Genomic DNA, 15,645 nt, shown 5'->3' with positions numbered 1-15,645 from the left:
CCAGCCGCAGCCGAGAGTGCAGTCTCCTGTGGCATCGGTGGGGAGGGAGGGAGGGAGGGAGGACTNGGGCGACCGGCCAGAAAAACACTCTGTGCTGCGAATGACGGAAAATCCAGCCGCAGCTGAGAGTGCAGTCTCCTGTGGCATCGGTGGGGAGGGAGGGAGGGAGGAAGGGAGGGAGGGAGGGAGGGAGGACTGCGGGTCCACATATTGAAAATACGTCTTTGGATTTGAGCGCAGCCCGATCCCAACTCACACGTCACCGGCAACACCAGGCGTTAAATGCTGCTCCCCATGCATTTCCATCTCTGCGGTCGGTCCAGGGGGCAGAGGTGGCTTTCTTAAGGGCTCCCATGGAAGCCACAGGCCTGCCTGTGGCTGGCCCATGAAGCGTGCGTGGGCCATCCCCCTGGCGGCCCCAGTCTTCACGTCCTGGAACCGGGAGGAAGGAGGGTCCTGATGCACCTGACTGGGCCTTCCTCAGCTGGGGGCGATGTTGCCCCCCCCCGGGGCAGTGACTGGGCACCTGTTTGGTTGCCATGGCGGGCGGGGGAGGGGCCGCTGGCTGGTGCTCGTGGCTGAGGCTGGAGAGGCTGCTGATTGTCCTACAGAAACACCTGCAGGACAGCTGTCCCAGCAGATGACCCCGCCCTAAGGTCAAGTTCCCCTTGAAAAATCCTGACTTAACAAAAGCAGGTCTCTCGGCCCTAGAGTCCGGAGGACCAGAGCATGTCCGTGGCACTCGGAGGGTGACCCCCCGCTGAGAGGCTGGCCTGTGTCCCCCCGGCCGGCAAGGGTGTGGGCTGGGGACAGGAGTTCACGTGAGAGTCTCAGGTCCAAGTGCGGCTGCTCTCCCGTGTCAACCCCATGTTATGGACACGACGCATCCCTACCAAACACGCTGCGTGGCCCGTTTTGGGGGGGAAAGTGCCCAATAGGTTTTTCTTTCATTTTTTTGAAATATAAAGGTCCTTTATATTTTTTTGTTTTATTGAAATCAAAGGTCCTTTGGCTTGTTTCAGTAACACTGATTCTCTCAGAATCATAATTTTTAAGGCTGACAACCCCTGGAAGCCTCTTCTCTGTGGGCAGCCCTGTGGACGATGTATTTCGTGGCATGGTCTCCACTCACTAAAAATAAGTCACGCTCCCTGTGATTTGCTGAAAGACAGAGCTCGGGTGGTCTGGACATGCGGTGGGTCCCTGACTGTGCTCCACACTTGGAGAACCAGGTGACTCACTGGTTACCGTGCAGTTCCCTTCCAGCGGTCCCTCCCTACGTAGGACGGACGCGCAGACGCTTCCGGATCGGCGTCCTGCACATTACCACACTTTTGGTGTCTGCTCCAGGTGACAGTGTCTGAGTGATGTTGTGACTCCCTGGGAGGACGCACGTTGTGATGTGCTCCCCAGACTCGGAGGCTCGAGGGGCCGCTTTGTGGCAGATCTCGGTGACGTTTATGTGACAGAAGAGGACTCCACACCTGGCCTCCGTGAATGGCGCTGGCCTGAGGGCCCGGCCCTGGGTGGTGGTGACGTGGGGGAGACACCGGTCATCCTCTGATAAAAGTGTTTAACTCTTCTAGACCCAGGTGGAGCGACTTTAAACTTCCCAGTAGACAGTTGCAATTTCCGTGTGAGGGGACTGTCTCCAGGGTTAGAAGTGGGCAGAAGACCTCGCACCAGGAACCAGTGTGCCGCGAGACGCTGTGTGTGGCACCCACGTGTCAGGCAAACCCGCCCTGGAGGGCGTCCCTCACCCAGAAGCTTCACAGATGGCCGTCCAGAGCCACCTGCGAGGTGTGCGAGACGCAGACCCTTCGGGCCAGACGTCCAGCGCTCCTCGTCTCTCTGCTTCCTCCCTCCGCAGCCGCTGCCCCCGACTTCTCCAGCGCACCCATGAAGAAGCTGGCCCAGGCGCAGCTGGGCAGCGAGGTGGCCCTGGACTGCCGGCCCCGCGCCTCGCCCCGGGCCCGGTCCTCCTGGAAGAGGGGCGAGGTGGTGGTGCAGGACAACGGAAGGTACTTACCCCCGCTCCCCACAGAGAGACCTGTCACCGGAGAACAGCCCAAGAGCCGGTCATTGCAGTCATTCCGCCAGCAGCCCAGGCTTGTTGGGGAACAGCTCAGGGACGTCACGGGGAGGGGGCGGGGGTGAGTGGGGTGCCCCGTCAAGAAGAGCAGGGGCAGGGAGGACTGGCGGACTGGCCCCCGGAGAGCCGCAGCTGGGGAGGGCTCGGGGAGGCAGCGCCTCGTGGGCTGGGGGGCGCCAGGAGCCGGCCCGCTGGAGGGGGTCCTGCCGGGAGGAGGAGTATGTCCTCCCTCCAGACTGGGGTCGGGCGGCCGGGCCTGACGGAGTCCCTCAGGGCTCCCGCCTCCATTTCCAACCAGGTGTCCCTGATTTATCCTCAGCCTGCCGCAGTGCATGGCCCACGGGAGGGAGAGGTGTCTCGGTCACGGGTGAGGTGTCTCGGAACCGAGGGGGTAAGGGCTGCACCGTTCTGTGATCCGCTCCCAACAAGAGTCGTCCGTCTTCCAAACCTGTGACTGCGGCTCCTTCGCACCTGTCCCCACGCAGAGCACTGGCGTGCAGACAGGTTCCGCCCTGCCTCGGGGTGAGGAAGGGAGGCTGCTCCGCAGCTCATGTGGGGGACCGTGAATTCACTGACACGCCCAAGAATAAGAGGAGGCAAAGGTGGCTGACAGGGTGCTTACGGCCAGATTGAAGACTCACCGGTTCTCTAGGGTGTCTCCGCGTCTCCTGGCGGTGTTCGGGAGCTGCAGTTGGGTTTTTCGGTGAATAAGAGACTTGGGGTAAGTAGGAAGGGTTTCTCTAGCCTCACCTGAGGGTGGGTGGCAGCAAGTGTGCTTTCGATGGAGCCGCTGCGTGAATGCGTCGAGTGGGAACATACAGATACACAGGTAGATGTGTCTGCTTCTCTCCAGCTGTCCGCCTACGTGTCTGTGCTTTTTCTGCCCGTAGCATCTTTCAAAGCTCAAACCGGAAAAGAACACCCGAGCGCTAAGTGTCTGTGTGGGGTCGCACGGGCCGCTCCCCACGTGCCTCGGGTCAATCACACGGTCCATTGGGGTCACTGCCGTCTTCCTGGCTATGAGTGCTCCATGCAGCACCGTGTCAGCTTGGGGGGGGGGGGGTCTCGGGCGCCGAGACTCCTGAGTGACAGAACAGTGTGGGGGAAGCGGCATCACTGCTGTCAGGTGGAGAGCGCCTCTCGAGCCCAGGTGATGCGGGGATTAGTTCCGGCCCGGTCTCCCAAACGCGGCTGCACGTGGCTTCTCCAGGCCTCTCCGCACACGTGTCCGTCACGCCTCTGGGGATACTCTGAGTGCCCTCGGTGTGCCGGGCATGGGTGGGGACGTCCGTGCTGCTGTGCGCAGCTTTCCACGGTCTGAGAAGGTGACACAGGGCTGCCCCCGGGATGCTCAGTGATTCCCCGGGGAGACCAGCTTTCTGGAGAGGGCAGCCTCCCAGGGAGGCGGGAGGGTGCCGAGGCTCCGGAGAAGCCGCCGGGCAGGGCGAAGGGCTGGTGCGGAGCCTCCGGGCCCGGGCAGCCTGGGCGTCTGGGTGACCAAGGCTTCCTGCCCAGGGTGGACGGGCTGTGGGAGGGGCAGAGGGCTGAGGGGGTCTCACCGAGGGACCCGGCTGCCGAATTGCCGAGTCTGGGCCTCATTCTGCAGCCACCGGCAGCGACAGAAGAAGTCCAAGTGGCCAAGCCAGAAGATCAAACTTCTGTTCAAAAACACCACGGCGGGGTGGGGGGTGGGGTGGGCAGTTAGTGGCAAACTGCAGCCCGAACTAAACAGAAGGCGGTGGGAACGGAGGGAGGGAGGGGGACTTGAATCGGCAGCACCCCCGTGCCGATCTGGTTGAAGATGTGGAGCGAGAAGACAGGGTGGGTCCTCGGTGTCCAGCTTAGGCCCCAGGAGGGTGCACGGGAGACCCACCTGTTCAGGCAGACGGGGCCGGCCGAGGGAGCTGGACCAAGCACCCAGGCCCTGCACAGTCTGCGGCTGGCTGAGTTAGAGACGCCTCTGCACCTAGAGGCTGAGCGAGTCGGGGGCTGGGAGGCCAGGCCCAAGCCGCAGGGGGGATGCAGGTGTGGTGAGCAGGTGGGCAGCAGCAGGAGGCACCAGGCCATGGATGATGGAGTCGTCTTCACAGGTGCCTGTGGGCACACGGGCCCGAGGCGGGGTCTGCCTCTCTCCGCGGAGCTGATGGGAACAGAACGCAGAGCGGAGGAGGTTGGTGTGTACGGTCCCGTTTAAGTGTCTGACGGTGACAGTTTATAAGCAATGGATTTATCGTCCACTTAGGTCAAAGGTCAGCGTGACTCACCTGGTGGACCGGCAGCCTGAACTGTGACATCATGGGCGTCAGCAGGGAGCAAAGTGCTTTTGTTTTGTCTGGGGTTTATCATCATCATCATCATTATTATTATTTTTGCCTTGTATTTTCTCTGTCCCTGGAGAGAAGAAGGGGCGCCTTCCTCGCTGCAGGAAGCGGGCTCTCCGGGCCACGCGGGGCCCTTCACTCCCATGTCCGTGCGTGGCCTCAAGTTACGTTCTCAAGACCGGAGTTAACATGCGAGGGTTTTCCTCCTTCCAGAGAAGTGAAATTGAAAAAGGCCCCGGAGCGTGCAAGCCGGCACAGAAAGCAAGAAGAAAGAGCCGGTCGGCACGTTTTAAAGAGTGTTCAGCTTTTCTGTGTCACTTACTGGTATTTACATCGGCCAGTCATTTCTCAACAGGGGCTTGCCCGTCACTCCCGCTGCCTGTGCCCACGGGTGTTCGTCGCAGTCACCTCCACTTGGCTTACGCTCCACGCAGCATGGAACCCTGTGGACCTTTAGATGCCTTTAAAGGGAGGACGCAGCGCACATTTTCTCCAAAGACGAACAACCACAGTGCAGACCACGTTTTTAAAACGTAACCGATTCTCAGTGTTCTTTGTTTCCATAGAGGTAGAAGCTGGCTTTTAAAATGCAGCATTGTATGCGGCAGGATTCTGTTTCTGTGCCATTCCTGGAAAGGGGGCAGCTTTGGGGACAGGAAAGAGCCATCACTGCTTGCCGGGGCTGGGTGGGAAGGCCCACTGGGGTCGTGGGGTTTGGGGCAAGAGGACAGTCCTGCCCTCGGCTGCGGCAGGGCGTGCGCGGCCTCGCGTACCTGTCAAACCTCGCACACCAGAAAGAGGGCTGAGACTCTGCGGGGACACCTCGGTCTCCTCCCCCAAAAGGCACAAGTGGTCCTGCCCTCACCTCCTTCCAATTCCACGCGCAACGTCACCTCATTGAAAGGCTCCCGCCAGGGCCCTGGTCCCCGGGGGGAAGGTGTTGGGCCCTCTGCCTGGTGAGCTCACTTGGGGCAGAGTCTGAACTGGCGCCTGTCAGGGGGAGGCTGGTCGGAGAGAGAGCCCGGGAGGCCCCCCCCATGGCACCCCGAAGCCCTGCGGTGGAGGACAGCTGTCTGCAGAGCCGTTTCCCTCCGTGTCCTTCGCTTTGCCTCCCAGTTCCTGGCTCCTCTCTCTGCCTCACTCATCTCAGAGGCATCCACTGTTCCTCACACATTCAAGTCACCGCCCCTGTCCGCCCACCCCCTCTCGTCCCCTTCGCCTCCCTCCTGTGCCCAGCTGCCCCTCCCGATGACGAGTTTGGGTGAAGCCAGCCTCAGGCACGCGGCTCATAGACCAGCGAGTCCTCTCCTGCTGCCCCCTAACTCCCGGGTTATCTCCGACTGCTGGCCTTTCCGGAACGAGCAAGGGTTGTACGTAGTCTGTGTGAGGCCTCATGTCAGGACCCGGGTCTGGTTGGGTAGAGAACTGTGTCCTGTGTCCTGTCTGCAGGGAGGTACCCACACTGTCCACTCGCTCGTCCTGCCCTCACGCAGCGTGGGGGCCACGCCCAGCACCGGCAGCACGCACTTGAGGGAGACTCAGCACCAGCCTTCCCGGGGCCCCACAGCCTGCGAGGGATGCAGGCCACCTGGCTGCCAGTGGCACCGAGGTGACCACGGAGCTCCGTATACTGGGACACCTGGGAAGAGAACAGGTGCTGTTAGCGATGGCCTCCAGGAACCTGGACATTGCCACCTGTCCGCAATGAGGGTGTCCACAAGGAGCCTGAGGGGAGACCGAGGGGAGGCTGCATCCCAGCCCTGGTGGGGGGTGGAGAGAGGAACGGCCCCCTCAGGCAGCAGTGACCTCGGAGCTGCGTCTCAACTGGTCTGTACAAGCCAGCAACAGGCAAGAGAGAAAATGTTGTCTGGACAAGTGGCTGTGTAGCCCACAGCAGGAAGGGCCTGTCTCTCCCAGGTGTGGCCGGGTCAGGGCCCCACGGGGTCGCGAAGGTGAGGAAGCCGGAGCTGAGTGCTCTCCGGGACAGAGATGACCCCAGCCAGCTGGGAGCTGAGCCCGGGCTTGGCAGGTGCAGACCCTCCTTCCCGTGGGTGCCTCGGCTCCCGGAGAATCCCTAAGGCAACCAGACTCTCCAGGATGGGCAGGGTCCCAAGAGAGCCCGTGACAGGGTGTGCGCCATGGTCGCCATGGGGAGCACGGCCCCGCACTTGGTGGAGGCAGGCACCGTGCACAGACGGGCTCCAAGGACACTTGAGTATGTAGGGTGTTTCAAGGAAGGCTTCCTGGAGGAAGTGACCTTGGGCAGAGAGCTGCAAGGTCAGCAGCCAGAGGTCAGGCCGAGAGCTGGAAGAATGCCCTCCCAGGAGGAGGCGAGGCAAGAGCCAAGGCCTGGGCGGGGGAGAGGGCTGGCTTCCGGAACCAGAGGAAGCCAGAGATGCTGAGGACAGCAGTGTCCTCGACGCCGTGCGCAGAAGGACGGTGAGAGGAATCGAGGATGAGACGGGCCGGGTCCAGGCGAGGGATCCTCGGAGGCTGTGACAAAAACATGGCTGCCCTGGAAAGGGAATCAGCAGGCGGTGGAGGGGTGAATGCCGGCTGCGCCAGGGCCTGGCGAGGCGGGTATTGGCCGCGCTGCAGACAGTGGGCCAAAGAGACAGGAGGACGCAGTGGAGCTGGCGAGGGGCGGCTGGGCGTCGGGGGCTTCGCAGAGGCCAGACCCAGGGTGTCGTGGAGGGAACGGAGGGGGCAGCTCAGATGCAACGCTCCCCGCCAGCGACCACACCGGGTGGCCGGGTGCGCCTGCGTGACAAGGGTCCCCATCGGCTTCGGTCTCCAGGGAACGGGCCCCCTCCTCGCCCTCTGGTTTCCCAGAACACGCAGGCGTGGTGAGAGCCCCTCGGATGTTTGTGGAAGAGCCTTTCAGGTTTCCTGGACCTCTTTCCAGGCACCTGGAGTTTTCTCACTTAGCTTACGGCTGCCACTTCTCAGAATCGTGTCAGGGTGATGTTTTTATAGCTTTCTACTGGAGGCCTCCTATCAGCAGTGGGGAAGTGCTGTTCTAGAAGCTTCTCCCTCGCCTGCAGCTCCTGGCCGAACTTGGGATGGACGGACGCGGGGCTGGGCCGCGGCAGGTCCGACGTCGGAGTCCCCGGGACTGGTGGCCTGTTCTGTGTGCTCTCGCGCGTTGTCCCCGAGTTGGATTTTTACTGCCCGACAACCTCCCAGAATTCCGTGGTGCGGTTGGGCTTTCTCCACTTCCCGATCCTCTCCGGGACGTTTTCTGATTCTGTCTCCACACGGTCGTGGCCAGAGAGGGTTCTGTGGGAAGAGCGGAGTGTTGGGCCCTCTGGGAGTCTTCGACCCTGAAAAACTCTGTAATCGAGTCTGAACGTATGAGGATTGGTTTTGTTTTGGGAAAAATGTTTACCTGACCTTTGACGCTCAAATGCTACGGAAAGAGACATCTTACGCTTTGACTTAAGATTTCTGTAGGCACCTGGTTTTCGTGTTATGTATTAATTCACTTAGTGGAGAAAGTCGTCACATTTTCAAAACACCGGGACAATTGGCGCCTGAGGCGGCTTTAGGATAAAAAAATCCACCCGCGGTTCACACCCCCAGGGGAGACCCAGGGCTCTGGCTCTGAGCCTTCTGCTCACAAAGGAGCCGATGAGACAACCCGCAGCGTCCCAGGAGGCAGTGGGCAGGGGCCGAATGAGTCCTCCTGGCCATGGGGCGCTGGCAGGCCTGCCGGGTGGCGGGGCACCGCGTGGAGAGGACGCCGATGGCCCTGGAAATGCAGTGTCCATCCCACGACCCACGGCGGCTTTGAGCCCACAGACTCCAAACCCTTGAAACACAGACAGACCACCTTTCTTCTGGCGAATGTCCGGTGAGTGTGTTTTGAATAACCTTGCAGTGGGACTCACTTCAAGGTCGTGTCCCGTGTCCTTGGGGGACGGAGAAGGAGCCGCTGGGCAGGCGGAGAGTCAGATGCGTGAGGAGTCGCCAGGCAAGCACTGGAGTCCGTGTCCTCTGCGCAGCGGCGGGGGGCTCCGCTGGATCCGGGTCGGAACGCACAGGGACAGAAGCCCCGCACAGAGGGGAGATGGGAAGTGGGGGCAGCCGGGGCCGAGGAGTTCCTCAGAACACAGCGTGACGGGAACGTGCCACGCCTGTCCCACTTGTGCAGACGTCACCGCTGTTTCTTGCCAGGTGGTGCTCAGGGAGCCTGTCGCCACACGTGAGTCACCAGGAAGGAAAATCTCACTAAAGCACATCTGGAAAGGTGGGCACCAAAGCACCCGGGGTGGAGAGGCTGTGCAGGTCACCGGGGGTCGTCGTCACTGCGTGAGGTGCCGACTGCCCTGCCCGGGGCTGCGGGCTGCGGGGGGCTGGCCCCGGGGGTCCCACCTGTTGTTGCCACTATGCACAGACTGCCGTCCTGCAGACAGCATCCTCAGCGTCTCCGACATCAAAGGCGCCGTGTCCCCGGTGGTTAGAAAGGACACCTGAGATTGTGAAAAAGGCCCTGAAACGGTGCTGAGTGAAAACGGGTCCTTGGGCCGGGCATGGCGGGGCCCAAGCGTCTGCCATGCAGGGATGCGCTGGGCAGGTGTGTTGGGCAGCTGTGTGCCTGGCACCCGCTGGTAGCCCGTGTCCCCAGGGGTCGAGGAGTGTGGCTGAGAGGACACCGGGGGGTGTTACACAGAGCCCCTCAGCAAGGGGCAGGGGTGGCAGGGTAGAGGGAGGCTTCGGGTCCCTGTGACTGCAGTCCCCACACAGCCAGTGCTGGGACGAAGGGGCCGTCATTGTCTTCGTGTCTCCATCACAGATCAGCTCTGAGGAGGGAGCATTCAGAGGACCTGGCTTCAAATGCTGTTTCTCAAAATGCAGTCCCCATCAGCCCCGCTGTCCCATGGGAACTTGTCAGAAATGCACCTCATTGAGGGGCTGTCCAGCCGTCGTCCAGGGTGGCCCCACGGTGGGACCAGGGAGCCCTGCAGGTGGCAGGTGCCCAGGAAAGCCTGAGGAGCCCCTGAGGCATCCAGAGTCCAGCCCTCCCTGGGATCGGACAGGGGCCTAGACTCACAGCCCTGCAAAGACGGGCAGGGCAGGGAGGCCCCTGACGCAAGACCAGTGTCATTTGCCAAAGAAAGGGAGTCGGTTCTGAGCAGCCCAAACTCACTCCTCACTTCTGAGCCAGGACGTCTGAGCTGATGAGGTTCCCCATTTGGGCTGGTTCAGGGCACCTGGCAGTCCCGTCGCAGGTGAGGGGCACCCCGGGGCGGTGGGCCCAGGAAAGAGGGCAGCCCTGCAGTGATGGGGTCTCTGACCCTCCCCAGAGGCAAGGTCTGACTCCTGCCTGGAGACCAGTGGCCCCAGGGGTCCATGTAGCAGGGGAGCTGGCCCCTCGCGCCCCGCGCTGCCCCACTCTGGGGTGGGCAGTTCTGCGCCGGCTCCTCGTGTAGCGCAGGTAATGACGCTGGCGTTTCCACCCTCAAGGGTCTGACTCCTGAACCCATCACGGGCAGAGAACATCCGTGTCAAGTACGGGGTCCCTTCGAACGTAAACCAGCGTTTCTTTTGAGGTTCTGTGTGAGCCGTCCGGGCAATGTTAGTTTTACCGCCTTGTGCGCCTGGGTATTTATAGTCGCGGCAATGCTGTGTTGCATAAGGGTTTGCGTGTTTCAGGTGGGCTGTTGCCTGGGTCCCGTGAATTGCTGCAGAGATTAGTTTTTTGAAAGCAGAAGCATCTTTTAAGGGGCCCTTCAGACCTCAATTCATTTTAGAAAGAAAACCACTGCGTCACTGTCATCCTGAATTTGGCTCCCGATGGGTCTGTCACGACGGGCAAGCGCTCGACAGGTTTCACAGAAGCTGGGAAAACACCCCTTCGTCTCTGACGCTCACGGGCATGCGGAACTGTCTGGGGGCTGGGAGATGCACCAGGCCCGTGTCTCGGAGCGAGGGGCCTGTCCCTCGGGTGTGTCGGGGCCTGGTGCTCACCCACGCAGGGTCCCCGGCTGCCAGACCCTCTCTGCTCTCCTTGCCCTTGCAACCCTCTGACCCGTAAATCACCCCGAGCGAGCCGGCTGAGAGGTGAGCGTTCGGACCCCTTCTCCGCACTGTAGTGTGCCGGCGCCCTCTGACCTTGGGTCTGTTACTGCCCAGCGCCCGTGGTTCTCGTGCGCTTCACCGACTTCTGTTTGCCCTTCGCACCTGCCACCTGTGTTGGGGGTGCTTCTCCCACTGCCGATCATTAGTGTCCGTCTCTTAGAAGATGTTCTCAGAGAGTGGAGCCCAAAATAGCCACGTTGGTTCCCACCCAGCCGGTCACCCCCGACCCCAACCCCGGGCTCCTGAGGTGCAGAATTGCGCCCTGGTGATTCAGGTCACACAGGACAGTCGCAGTGAAGCCAGCACACAAGCCAGGGGACAGCGGTCTCAGGAATTCCGCCTCACACGCACGGCACCCCACACAGTTCCCTTTAGAAACCCATGTTGCCGCTTGGTGCCGCCCTCAAGTTCAGGTCCACGTTGCCCAGGCCACAGTCTACTTTCTGAACAAGCCGGGTTTCTAAACTGTCCTTCGTTCAGTGGCACCACGGAGTCACAGAGCGGGTCACTGGAGAGCTGAGCGCCCTGGTGCACACTTATCTCAGATGCTCCACAGCTGCACCGGGTCACCGTGAAGTCATCAACCTTTGTCCCTGCACGAGGAAGGCCGGTGCCAGGGGACCTGCCGGGGTGAACCGTGGGGCTGCCCAGGAACTCTGCCCAGCTCAAACCGCCCTCCTTCTCAAGGCAGACGGAGAACCACGTTCTGGAAGGCTTGTCTCGTGACTATTTCCTCGCACTCGGTGCCCAGACGAGGGTCCCTCACTGTCACCTCGTTCCCACCTCTGCGCCCCAGCAGAAAAGTGTTGAGGGCAGTTTCCCTTCCCGGGAAACAGCCTGAAGTCTTCGCTGCACGACCCTGAAGGGAAGTGCGGGCTCCTGAAGGTGGTCTGCTGAGAGACAGTCGTCCCCTCCATCTGCTAAACATAGTTTATTTTCCTGTCACACAAGGGCCCCGTGGGCCTTGTAGAAGTTACTGGAAGAACCAGTTTGGGAAGAAACTACCAATTACCAACGGAACCTGTGTCTTTGCGAGCCAGCGTGCTTGTTCTGGACTCAGTGCCTCCCGACCGGGGCCCTGGAGGCCGCCCCACGTGTCAGCGAGGCACACGGCCTCTCGCACAGGAGGGGGTCTCGTCCCCAACACTCCCGAAGGCTCCAGGCTTGTCCCGGGAGGTTAGCTTCATGTCCAGACACAGCCCGGGAAACGTCTGGGATCACCCCACTGTTCTGGGCCCCCCAACCAGAAGATGTTTGGGTAGCTAAATGCCTGTTCTATCCACAGGAGGCGTTTCTAGGGGGTCTTTGCCCTCCCGATCCTGGAGGGCGGGTGCCCCACATCCCAGAGCTTCCACGCACCCTTTCCTCTGACTCGGAGCGGACGCCTCCCCACCCAAAGGCTTTCGAGGCCTCCTGGTGTTTCCTCCCCACTCTCTTCGGGGGCAGAGTCGGCAGCAGACCCGCACTATCTCCACAACCGTGAAGGCAGGTCACACGTATCAGTCGGCCGTGGCGCAGGTGCGGCTCTGCTCTGGGGTCACGGCCATGTGTCTCCCAGGTAGGGTTGGCAGTCGGGTGAGCCCAGTGCCATGGTCGCCCGTCTCCCTCCGAGACTCCCACCCTGGCCTGGCTCCTCGGTCTCCCGCCCGCTGACCCTTTCTCCTCCTCAGCAGCCCAAGTGCCTTCCCCGTCCCGCCGACCCAGGAAGGTCGTGTCTGAAGTCTTTCACACAGCCTTGCACGGCCTGCCCTTGCTTCCGTAGAGATGGAAGGGCAGGTACATGCGCGCACACATACACATGGAACGCACCTATGTGTGCGTCTACACACGCGAGCGTGTCTGGGTGTGACAATCTGCTCACTTTCCCAGCTCATCTTGGTTCACGGAGCCCTCTGACCTCACAGCGCCCCCCGAAGTGGCCGATGCTTCAGCAGGGTTTGGGGGTCTGCTCCGGCCCAGGCTGGGCGAGGCTCGGGAACGCAGTGGGGTTAATCCAGACGCTCTCGCTGGTTTCCAGAGCTCGTGGCCTGCGAGAGAAGGCATTAGTCCGGAAGCGGCAAAAGGTGAAGACATAGGGTCATTTGGGGGACAACCCTGTCCGCGAGCAGCCAGAATCTGGTGGTGGAGGGCATGCGAACCAACACGGGAGCCATTTCTGCAGAGGCCCCAAGATGGGACCACGCGTAACAACAGTGACAAGCGGGAGGCTTGTGTGACTGGAGACCAGCTGGTGGGGCGGAGTCCGCAAGCCTCAGGACATCGGTCAGCGCCACCCCAGTGGGGGAAAGCGGCTCTGGACAGTCCCTCTGTGTGACATCACGGGGGTGGTGGCAGGACTCCACAGTCACGGCTGCAGTGGTCAGGTCAGCTCCCGTGGTCCCCAAAACGGTCTCCACCCCAGGTTCCCCTTCATGGGACCTCTCTGCGGCTCCTGGTCTGTCCTCACGGCCCACTCCTCCAGAAGGCCTGTGTGTGCCAACAAGCAGGGCATGGGCTCTGCTCTGAGCCCCCCCCACCCAGAGAGAAGGGACCCGCTGGCACTTCACACCAGGCGTCCGTCACAGATCCGTGGAGGTCGGGCACCGGGCCTTCTGCACGGCGACCCGGGGCGTCTCCTTCACCTCACCCCCCACATAGCGGGCTCTGCTCTGAGCAGCTTTCTGGGCCACGCTTCTCAAACCCTTGTGTTGAAAAGGTGCCTGGGAATTGAAAATAATAATAATAACATGAGCTGCCAAGTTTGCTGGGTCTCCCTACCCCGGATCGCCCACGGGCCCCTGTGGGGACGGCTCGCCCACGACTTCTCCTGGAAGCGAAACCAGGATGCAGGCAAGTGTGAGGGGTGGCTGTTGAAGGAACGTGCGTGTGCACACACACGCATAAACATGAAAAACCTCGTGTGTGTATTTTTGGGCCAGGAACTCAGATGAATTGCATGTTGACATCCACGAAAACCATGCCGCTGATGGATGACACTCGGAGACGGAGTCGTGACCTCCGCGCTTGTCCCTCGGGCTCAGCGTCCCCACCCCCACCATGCCACATGGCCCCCAAGCTGGAGGCAGCCCCGGACCCCCGTCCACACCTCCCTGTCCTCTGAACACTGGACTGCCGCGTTCTGAAGTCCGCCATCGGCCCTTCGGGAAAAAGCGACCCCTCTCAGACCTGGGAACTGAGACAGGGAAAGGGCCGTCCGCGGACCAGGGGCCTGTGCCATGGGTGGTACAAATGCAGGAGTTAAGGGAGAGGGGAGATGATGCAGGGTGGGGACCAGGGGCAACACGGATTCTGGGGCCAGGCCACAGACGGGCAGCCTTCCTTGTTCTCGCTTCTTGGCTTCAGGACCCCTTTCCTGAGAGACTCTCCTGCAGCTCCCATTGCAGCCACGGCCCCCATTTACCCCGCCTGTGTCCCGGGAGCACGTCTCTCAGGCGGGAGCCCACTGGGCACCTGCGGAGGGAGGGATCCCTGTGCCCCCCGGGGCCTGTGACCCCGGCAGGTGGGCTCCCGCCTGGCTCACAGTGCCCAGCCTGTGGAAGGCGCCCGCTGGCTGTCACTCCTCACTGATGACTCAGAGGCGCATGAACCCAGAATTTGGCTTCTGCACCAAAGCCCACAGCGACCACACCAACGTTTTCCCGTAAAATCTGTTTTTTCTCGGGTTGCACACGCCTCTCCCAGGCTCCTAGTGAAAGACCAGTGGGTTTCTCATTTCTCATATACTGTTTCCGATTGAAGGGAAATAGTCTCATATCTACTTTATGTTTTCTCCAAACCTCCACACCATGTGTTTTGGAAAGTATTTCCCACTTATTTGACAAAGGAATCTCCCAGGTCAGGTCTACCCTCCAGTGGTGCTGGGTGAGGTCCTGGTGGGGCATGGGGGGCGGGGCGGTGGGAGTGGGAACCTGTGCGTGTGGAAACGTTGTTTCGTTCTCTTTCTTTCCTGAAGACAACGGCCGGTTTCCTGGCCTTGAAAGTTCAGCCTAAGGCAACGCTTGGGTTTAAAACCGTGCTGTGTATTGGGGGGAAAGTGACTACCCTACGTTCATTGATCTAATTTGCATTCCTTTAGAATTTCTCTTTTAGAAGACGGAGGCCTCAGAATAGCCAACGTGACCAAAGCTGACGCGGGGACGTACACCTGCTTCGCGGAGAACCGGTTCGGGACAGCCAACGACTCCACGCGCCTGGTGGTCACGGGTGGGTGTGCACGCAGCGCGCCATGTGGCGCCGTCCCGGAGGAGAAGGGCTCTCGGCGGGCCGTGCCCTCTGGAGACAGCATGTTTGGGGGGGACCACAAGTCACCGAGAGAAGGCGTGGAGACCGAGTGAGGGGAGCTGCCGAGCAGGAGACACACAGCGAGGGCGGGTTTAGGAAAAGATGGAGGCAGGAAGAGGCGCAGCCCGCAGGTGGGAGGAAACCAGGAGGGTGTGGGGAGGCGGGAAGTGGCAGGGAGAGTGTGCGGAGGGCGAGAGGCGGCGCGGGGGCCGGCACTGCTGCTGCTGCTGCTGCTGCTGAGTGGATGAAGCAGGAGAGGGGGCACGTGGGCGGGGGGACCACGGGAGCCTTGATGGGGCGGATGGGCTCCAACTTAGATCAGCACACACATGTGCATGTCCAAACACACATGCTCTGGCTTAGACCAGCACCTATGTGTGTGTGTGCCCAAGGACACATACTCTTAGACCATCACATGCATGTCCAAGCACACACTCTTAGATCAGCACACGTGTGTGTCCAAACACACACTCCCACTTAGACCAGCACATGTGTGTGCATGTACACACATACTCTGGCTTAGATCACATGTGTGTGAGTCCAAAGACACATACTGGTACCAGCACATGCATGTCCAAACACACATTCTGACTTAGACCAGCACATATGTGTGTGTGGCCAAACACACATGCTCCAACTTAGATCAGCACATGCGTATGCATGTCCAAGCACACACTCTTAGATCAGCACACGTGTGTGTCCAAACACACACTCCGACTTAGAGCGGCACATGTGTGTGCATGTACACACACATACTCTGGCTTAGACCGGCACATGTGTGTGTCCAAAGACACATACTCTTAGACCAGCACATGCATGTGCATGTCCAAGCACACGCTCTTAGATCAGCACACATGTGTGTCCAAACAC

At 60.9% G+C, this 15,645-nt stretch overlaps 1 protein-coding gene across 1 annotated transcript in view; it reads left to right on the top strand.

The window, feature by feature from the left end:
- LOC118989595 (contactin-3-like) overlaps positions 1-15,645 on the top strand; it is an 88,043-nt gene that overhangs the window by 51,427 nt on the left and 20,971 nt on the right. Inside the window, exons 10-11 of the mRNA XM_037049921.1 lie at positions 1,871-2,021; positions 14,570-14,697. Of these exons, the coding sequence (XP_036905816.1) occupies positions 1,871-2,021; positions 14,570-14,697 (279 nt within the window). The remainder of the gene's footprint in view (positions 1-1,870; positions 2,022-14,569; positions 14,698-15,645) is intronic.

Source organism: Sturnira hondurensis, unplaced genomic scaffold, assembly GCF_014824575.4.
Source record: "Sturnira hondurensis isolate 20B ecotype Veracruz unplaced genomic scaffold, ASM1482457v3 Scaffold0006496, whole genome shotgun sequence".
In the NCBI taxonomy this organism is placed as follows: Eukaryota; Metazoa; Chordata; class Mammalia; order Chiroptera; family Phyllostomidae; genus Sturnira; species Sturnira hondurensis.
This window is presented reverse-complemented; position numbering and strand designations above follow the sequence as displayed.